Source organism: Mya arenaria, chromosome 2, assembly GCF_026914265.1.
Source record: "Mya arenaria isolate MELC-2E11 chromosome 2, ASM2691426v1".
NCBI lineage: Eukaryota > Metazoa > Mollusca > Bivalvia > Myida > Myidae > Mya > Mya arenaria.
The window spans coordinates 3,248,270-3,258,011 of record NC_069123.1 but is presented as its reverse complement, the minus strand read 5'-3'; the positions used below and the strand labels follow the sequence as shown (position 1 = coordinate 3,258,011).

At 34.3% G+C, this 9,742-nt stretch overlaps 1 protein-coding gene across 1 annotated transcript; it reads right to left on the bottom strand.

Annotated features, from left to right (window-relative positions):
- Nucleotides 1-1,409: 1,409 nt before the first annotated feature.
- Nucleotides 1,410-9,540, bottom strand: LOC128205216 (uncharacterized). Its single transcript, XM_052906719.1, has 10 exons — nt 9,458-9,540; nt 7,718-7,799; nt 7,175-7,263; nt 5,504-5,710; nt 5,156-5,252; nt 4,167-4,288; nt 3,349-3,559; nt 2,906-3,060; nt 2,103-2,256; nt 1,410-1,618 (listed from the first exon to the last, which is right to left on the bottom strand). Exons 6-10 carry the CDS (start codon nt 4,278-4,280, stop codon nt 1,410-1,412), a joined length of 843 nt encoding a protein of 280 aa, XP_052762679.1. The 5' UTR covers nt 4,281-4,288; nt 5,156-5,252; nt 5,504-5,710; nt 7,175-7,263; nt 7,718-7,799; nt 9,458-9,540.
- Between the last annotated feature and the right edge of the window lie 202 nt (nt 9,541-9,742).

The window sequence follows — 9,742 nt, the reverse complement described above, 5'->3', positions numbered from 1 at the left end:
TTCGTAATTGCTATCGTGATATGAAGCGGTACATTTTTTTTGTCAATAGATAATCCATCACGCTTCAATGGGAAAATAAAATGCTGCTTGAAAGTGTTTCCAATACGAGATAACGGTTACAGTACTTTTAATCCTTATTAAGGGCGATGTCAAAACTCAATAACTTTCTTACCTCTGCATTCTGGAATAGCCGCAAGTTTTTCACCATCAATGTACCATGATCCTTTAGTACACATTAGATTGAGCGACTCTCTGTGTGCGTATTTCTCAAGGTGAAAGTCGTATCCAGTTGGACAAGTCAACACAGCGTTTTCGTTGAAGTAAGACGTGTTTTTATTCATTTTAGTTTGCTCGGAAACTTCAAGCGTTGGACAATCTGTATGAAGAAAAGAATAATATAAATAAAATCCATCCTAAAATAAATTTCCTCATAAATTTATACCAACCTACATATTTCATTGTTCAATAACCTTTGGGGTAAATCTAAATGTAACCTGAACACTCGATACTCTCACACACTTTTTAGATGTTTATGATTATAAATATATATATTGTTTTTTTAGATGCAACGTTACTTTTCGTTCCGTGAAAAAGACATGTGAAAATATAAAATTGATATTGTATAAACCTAACAAGAGCATGCTGACGCTATCGCTCTTCTGTACTGTTTTGTCAAAGGATCAACAACTAACACTTATTACATCCGGAGTTATGGGCCTTGCTGCAAGTGTGCATACTGTCGCTGGCAACATGTGTAAGATCAAAATGCTGTTAATTAATCGTGGCCAAGTTTACAGGACAGCGACACTCAGGCTTTCACAAAACCTCTTCCATTTTCTTTGAAAAAGACACCAAATAGTAAGATATAAATACCTAATGAAAAACTATACCTGCGCCGAAATCTATTCTAGAACTCCTGGAATTTAGAGCAACATCAGATTGGAAAGTGACTTTAAAGGTACCACCCAAACTATGGTAAATCATCGGAGGATAATTCTCCACCCCAGTCACAGTCCCTCCTGAGCCATCAATCTGTTTGTAGATGGTTCAAAGTTATACTTTTCAATTAAAAAAATTCTTATCCAAAAATCCTCAAATTATTAAATGATCTATCCTTATTATTCGTGCGCTCCTCTTGCAACTTTGCAAATCGTTGAAGCGCACAAAAGGGTTAATCTTTAAACGAACATTTTTATGGTTATTTTTTAACGTTTTAGATATAAGTTTTATGTTTTATTTGTGTGTTAAATACCAAAAAAACGGATTTGTTACTGCAAACTTCTTATCACCAAAGGTATTCGCCTCAATGCGTTGATATTCTTTTTTTATTGAAACAAGAACCTTTATCATTTTTGGCTTAGTACTGGTTGATGTGTCCCCAACAATGTTTCAAAATTTCAATTGCATTACTACTTGATTACCATAAAGAAGTCCATGGACTTCGTTGCAAATGTTGTGCGTGGATCGTCGTACAGGTCATTCATGAACTTTAACGCAAGTCCTCGACCAACTGCTTCTCCCGCTTTTAATGTCCATGTACACATTGCGCTGTTTGGAATAATTTCGTCAAACAGTTGTATTGTACCATACTCATGGATCAGCGTAATGCCACCACAGCCTGTCGGTGTTAGAAAATGTGTGAATTCTTCTTTAGCTTCTTTAGCTAAAAGTTATACGTTGAACATTAACATGTGTGACTTTTTTTCCAAAATGTTAAACTTTATATAACTTTATATGTTGACAAGTATTAGTCATATTTAAATCCACAACATACCTGAATTATTGCTTTCCAATTTTCACATGCACCTATTGTCGATTTGCAACTGATTGTTTTATCTCAACATATCCTTTTTGTTGACTTAGATGTACCTACATTGTGTGTGCATTTGTAACAAATATGATATACATAACTATTCTTCAAACATGTTTTAGGTTTTCATATGAAACATACCTCATTGGTGATTTACAATATACCTGATTTGTTAATTTACACAATACTCATTTTGTTCTTCTTTAACATACCATTATGTTGCGTTACTAGTTGCATTACAACATACATGGCGTGTAAATGGGTACATACTCGGTGTTGGTTTGCGACATACCTGATTTGTACAAGAGTTGGAGATTTTCAAGAACACCTTCCATTGTAATATGCAATTCGTTACGTCCAGTCACCCGGACATCACTCGGTGCTAGGTATGTCGTCCCGCCACGTATTTTCCCGGAAGTTGGTTTCGTCTTATCTATTGGCTCAACCTATTATCAATGGCGAACAGTGTATATTGGAAATTAAAGACAACAGTGCTGTTTAGTCAGATTTATCCTCTCTGGTTATATATCAGTACTTCAAACCGGAACTGCATACTTTTAAAGATATACCCTAGTGCTCAATGTACATATACCATTTATGGCCATGTAATTTTGTTTTACGTCGATACGTTCCACCTTAGCTAACCCTCAATTCTTAAAACGTTATTAAGCATATAACTTAAGTTGTTTTCTCACTCACCTAAATTTGGTACCTAATCTTGTTTTTAATGAGTGAAAAAAGATATCATGGTTATCATTAAGATAATTTCCTTTCAAGTTCAAAAATTATCACATGTACATATAACGCAAATTAAACCATACTACGAGTAGTGAACTTATATTATTGCTGGTATACGAGACCTAAGATGTTTCGTGGAACTGTAGACTTAAATGAAATGACGCTCAAAGACTGTCTCGATTGTTATTGCTAGTTGTGAACTGGCTGTACATAAGATACACTCGGTTGAAAGTTTTTAGTGATAATTGCATTTGTATATTAGACTGTTTTAATTTGGTAAAAGGGTAATGGCAGACACTCAATTGTTGCATGCTCTTTATTCTAGGGGGAAAACGAGGCAACTGGATACTCGCTTACATAGTATGTAATATAATCTCCTTCAGGAGCTGTGATTCTCCAACGCAGGTGTAGACCTTCTGGTTTATATTCCATTCCTTGGTAAGGGAAGGTCAGCGATTTCAACGCGCTGGTAGCGTCAAGGACCTTGTAGCTACGAAATATGTTTGTATTATCTGGAAATCGTAATGTAGATTAGTAATGTTAATGTTGATTTTCCAAACGAACTAATTTTATGATAAAAACAGATAATAGATGTTGAGTCAATTTGCAAACTATAAATTAATAGGAAAACATATTACATTGTTTGATAAATGTAAAGAAAAGAAAATATTCCTGCATAAGCATTTTCAGACTTATGATTACGGTTGTCTTTGTAATATGGCTGTTAACATTAGTTATTAGTTCATATAACATTTCAAATTGAGTCCCATAGGATAGATATGTGTAGACGTTTAACATACCTGCCGTATAACTCAATGTTTTTGCGTTGAAGTTTTGTTGAAGGTTGTTGGCGTACAGACGAACAGTCATGTAGTTGTTATCTGAATACAGATAAACGCCCGCACTTACAGTGCTAGTAAACTTCTTTATGAGCCGGGAAACAGCAAATGTAGGATTACCAGTCCATTCTTCTAAAAACGCCACATTCGTTTCGAGAGTCATAGACGGCACCTAAAACAATGACAAGAAACACAACTTACGTATTTTAACATTTGAAATGCAAAAGTAGAAATAATGAGTTAGACGTTATCGGTCAATACGCACCTATAGTTTCCTGTGACTAAAAAAAGAATGGCGGCACCCATTGTGTTGCATAGTGATTAGGTGTATTGTACATTTAAAGATAGTCATCCATTACTATTAAAAAAAATGTTACTGGTAAAGTATAATTTTAGAGTAACAAAATGTTAAGCTTGCATATTTTTAAGTTAAAGTTGTAGCAGGTGACCAAAGTGTTTATTGCTATCAATTGAATATACGTTTTGTCAAACTGAATGAATTTAGCCCCACACGTCTTTAAGTAATTTACCTTAGATAAAATTTGAAAAATATGTGTGCAGTATATCTGCAACTTGTTGTACGATTTGTCAATAAAAACGTATGGTGTGTATGTTCAAAAACAAGTTGTGAAATTAAGGTGAACAAATGAACCAAACTATTCATATTTTTCCCGAATAAGGAGGTTCAGACACCCTTATACTTGGTTCACATAATACAAGGATTTATTGATTGTTTTCTTTTCATAGGTATGATAGCTCACCACTTATGTTTTACTTACGTAAAGTTTAATTCGTCGTCCAATGGGAGCTTTTATTGTCCAAATTCTATTCTGACCAGGATACAGTGTGTGAGTAGAAAAACTTCCCGAGCGTTCAACGTCTATATAGTTCATATCATTAGCTGTAAAGTATACGGGATATTCTTACCAAATGTCTTTAAACACTTTTTCGTAATGATGATATTTATGAACTTCTTTTTTCAATGACAAGGAAGGGAGCAAGATCGGCAAAGTTGATCACTTCACAAGTGTTTTTTAATTCGAAAAGATAATTGTTTTAACTCATTTAAACAAAAATAAATGATTTAAAAATACAATCACATGATACGCTCGTAGGCGAGATGGTCCTAATACAAAGGTATCAGGCCCACAAACATGTGAAATATAGATGTCTGTTGACCCCACATTTATTTGGTATCTTTCGAAAGGGTTCTGTACGCAGTAAAAGGATATTGGTATGTGTTGCCTAACTTAATATAACAAAGCAGTTTATTTAGTCTTCCAATATTGCATCATTTATCCGATTTCATTTAGAGTAAAAAGCAAGTAAAAAACTGTAATGGCTTTATGAATAAAGTATTTTAGTCATAAATCCAACACGGAAGTAATCAGTTAGCAAACAGGTTTTCAAATGATACCAAACGTATATGGGTTTAACAGGCACACTCAAAGTTCTACCCTATTTGTCGGCCGGAGTCATACATAGCCCATATATTTGGAACTATCTTATCTGATTTATTTATTTTGTATGATATTGCCGGTAAACGAACGGACAAAACATCGAACCATTTGTTCTGTATTAGAATATATAGAGGATAATTATTTGTTTGAGTGTAAGATCGTAATATATTCCACCGAGTAAGCAATACTATTTATATTTTATGAGTGGTGTAGCCACGATTGAAATATGAACTATTGGTGTTCACAGATGTAAATGAAAGAGCTATTTACCAGATGCAGTCATATAAAACAAGACTTTGGTAACTTACGACAGTCCACTTCATCACTAGTGTCCGAGCAGTCAAACTTCCCGTCACTTTCTCGTCTCAGGAACACACTTCGCAGCCATGTCGCAGGACATGTAACCTTAGGGTTTAACACATGTCATTTTCAATAAGATGGATGGTATATTAAAACATGACTGTTTAATATAATAAAAGTGCTATTGATCCATTCAATATTGATTAAAACAACCTAATTTCTAAAACTTGTTAACACATAATGGAGATATATGACGTTTAAATTGAATATCCAAACTATATGTGTGACCCGTGATACATGAAACAACAAAAAAGGAATACTGTTTTAAAACACTAACAAACTATAGGTTACATTACCTTTGAGACAAGCCCTTCTTTTACAGAAGAAAGGATGCATCTCGTCGCACGCTCTAACCTTAAGCCCCTTCATATTGTCGACCAGAATACAGTCAATGTCGTGCATGTTTGTGGTGGGCTCGTTGTTAGCCCAACGTGGAATCCGGTCGCTTGGAGTATCTAAACCGGCCTCGGTACGACCAATGTGGGTTCCGTTAGTCATAAAACCTAAACATATAATGGAAAAAAAGATTAGCAACATAGGTAGCATATGTTTGTCTTTTAGCATAAACATAGAATATACAAAGGTCCGCAATAGTAGTAATATAAAATATATATTTAAATCCACTTTAAATGCATGGTCGGCATTGTATTATCAATATTGTGAAGCATCATGATTAAATCATATTAATGGACTATACAGTTGAACCTCGCTATGTCGACATCGGATAAGACGACTTTTTGGTTATGTCGACTTTTTTTCCGGTCCCGAATTTATTCCTTCTTATTCTATATAAAATAAATCTGTTTGTGTCGATTTTTTTATCTCGACTTTTTCGCTATGTCGACCTCGTTTTTCAGTCCCAGTGGTCGAATTTCACACGTTTCCTATGTTCTTTATGTCGAACTGTAGATCGAGACGTAGGTGTGAAAATATTAATGACGGTTTGCGGCATGTCGCAAAATACCGTGCGTGTCAATATAACAAACTGTCATAATTAGGGGATACAAAAATGTAATTGGTAAGTGAGAGTAATTAAAAGTTGTTTGTTTATGTATTTAATTAAGGAGACATTTATTGCTCAAGTTCTTTTTGGTATTGTACAAAACATGAACATTTTATTGATTAGATATCAATCCCGAATGGGAACAGAAAGGATAACTTCAAAATGTCAAATATTAGTTCCACTGCTCTGGTCGACCAATTCAGAGAAGGACCCGGTATAAAATCCGGGGGGATATCTGGATCGGCCATAGGGAGTAAGGGTTCTGAAAGAAAAGTGTCATCGAAATCTTACACCGAGAAGTACCAAGCCATCATCGGAGTCGAGAAGGGTATCAAGACAAAGAATGTGTTTTGTGTGATCCATAAACGTAAAAGAAATAAATTTGATTTAATAATTCTTCTTTTGTTTCACTTTATTTTTCAATAATAAGTTTGCTGTTTTCACGACGAAAATATGTAACAAGACCGATCAATTGTGGATGTAAACATCGGACAATCCAACTCAAACGTGTTGGGATTGATGATATTTTTTGTAATTCGGATGAGTCAACTTTTCGCTAGGTCCCGAAAAAGTCGACATAACGAGGTTCAACTGTATATAAAAGTAGTGCTATTACTTGAAAAGAACAACAACAAGATCAACAAAAACATGTATTTTCCATTCCTGATTTGCACAACAGAATACTCAGATGATAGCTCCGATAGACAGTAAAAGGCAATAAAGATTAAGATCAATACCTGTGTAATATACACGGATTTGGGCAAAGGGGTCACTTTTAAAAGGCTTAAACAAGGCCTTTAATAATTGCCTTTCTTGCAGTTTCATTGGCTGAATATGTATGTTGTATTCTAGGTGATAGCAACATAAGGAAATTACCAGAGTCATGTCATTTAAATCTCCATTAAGAATCGATAAGCATTCGCAAAAGGGAGATAAAAAATATTTACTACACTACCTCACTTACCCATCCATGTGTTTATTCCTGGTGCGTTGCGGGCTATAACCTCGTCATATTCAAGCTCATTTGCCGGGAAGAACAGATGAGCTCCCTCCCTAAAAGGATACATTGGTTTGTCTTCTGTGCTTAGTGCATGAAAGTTCTCACTGCTATATGCATGCATGTCAGCACTTAGCTTGGAGCCACAATAAAATATTTTTCATTAATTTATAAATGTCATATATTTTGAAATAACAATGCATGTTAAGAAGTATTTAAATATTTCAACACATATTACAACCACAGTAGATAATTAGTTTAAACTTATTTACAAAGATTGTGAAACAAGCTATTGCAACTTATATTAATCACTCTCTCTTGGGGGAATCGGAGTACCCGGAGGAAACCCACTTGTCCGACTTGGTGACCACAAACCAAACTCACATGCGCCCAGGCCGGGAATCGAACCCGTGTCGCATAGGTGAGAAGCGAGTGCACTTTAGACAACTATTATGGACGTAATCCATCTTCTTTACTAATATGTTTGCTATTTCATTACGTCATACGTACAGGTTACACGCCGTTGACGCCTCGTTGAACGTCATATCAACATCCACTTTCTTATAACAGTTGGCTTTGTGAATGATCCACCCTAATATATAAGAAAATGCATTTAATATATTTGCAATTTACATTTAAAGGCGTTATAAATGATGCATTGAACTGTACAAATAATGACATAAAATGAACTGAACTGTTTGAAGAGCCACATAAAAATAAACTTTACAGTATATTTCACATAGAACTGTTATGTATTTTATACAGTTTTACATATAAGTGTACTGCAATATATAAAATGACACATATAAATGTAATTTTCTGTAAAGTGTAACATATGAATTGAATGTTCTGTATAAAGAGCAACTGATATTTGTCATGTTCTGTATTTAGTGTCATATATAAATCTACTTTTCTGTATAAAGTGCCACATAAAATTGTAATGTTCTGTATAAAGTGCCATATCAAATTGTTATTTTCCGTATTAAGTGTCACATAGAAATGTAATGATCTGTAATACGTGGTATATATAAATATGTGATATTATGATAAAACGATTTTCTTGTGACCTGTATCACGTCGAGTTCGGTGTGTAAACACGTATCCGTCGAGACCGCACGAGACGCGATGCAGGCCACAAGAAAAGCGTTTTATCGTAATTATATTCCATTTATTATATACCTGCATATCCAATTATTCCTTCTTATTTTTCGGTTTCAACTTGATTTAAGTTTACCGCCATCTGTCAAATATCAAAATATGGGATGGCTTATGGAAAGTTACAGAATTTATTGTGAGAAATGAGAAGAAAATCTTTTACATCTAAGCAAAATTAACAAATTGCTTATACGAAAACAATTATTAAATGTCAAAGCACAAAAAAACAACAACACAAAACGGTACTTATTTTTCGAGTATACACTGGTTATTTCCTGTAGACGTAACTCGGCCATTTTGAACAAAGCGAACATTCGTGGGATTTTTTGACGATCATTATATGCAGAACTGAGGGAATTTCGTGAGTCAATCGCTATTTCTATCGTTGATGTGAAATCGCCTTCTTCTTTGTATTGGCGATCAACTCATGTTTATGGTAATGTTACAACTTATAAACATCGAAATTGCAAACATCCTGTTGTCTAGATACTAAGATAGATTGGAAGTGTACTCTGCTTCGACCTTCGTGTTTATCCTCATGTAACTTTGAAGAACCATGTTCATGAATATGTACATGCTTCTTGAGCGTGAGTAAAATTATATATTTTTATGTTTTATGTATTTTATTTGGAAGTGGCCAGGTTTTACCAGTATTTTTGTCACGCTATTTTAAGCAATGCGAAAGTGGTTCCGAGACTACACACGGTACTCGCATGATACGGAATCAGATAACGACAGAATGGTGATACGGATTTTTCAATACGGCGTGCTGTACTTGCATTGTTGGATATGGAAAAGGATATTGATAGGCATATAATAAATAATTGTATTGTATTGTATAAAGTGCCATGAATAAATTTAATTTTCTGTATAAGGTGCCACATAAAAATGTAATAAAATAAATTAAGTGTCATACACAATTTTTTATGTTAAGCTACATATAAATGTAATGTAATGAATGAATAAAATGCCATATATTCTGTAATGTTCTGTAAATAGTTTCATGTATAAGTGTACTGTGTCGTGAAAAGTGCTACATATAAATGAACTGTATTGTAAAACGTGTAACATAATAGTATAATGTGCTATACTCACCATGAGGGCATTGGAATTCAAGTTCGCCCAACGTTTCAAAGACATGATCAGCGGCTTGAACTGGAGACAAAGTTGATATAATACCCTGCAATAGTTAATGTGATCTATAGCGAAACAAAAAGTTATAACTGTACAAATATTTAACTTTTCCTTTCTTGTGTACGTTTACTTTTTCTAAGTAGGCGTATATTTCTTTCCTAATAAAAATGCGATTCCAGGGAATCCCCCTGTGACATTTTCGAGTATTTTTAAAAGTAAAATAGCATGTTAGTCGTGTCGCCCTTT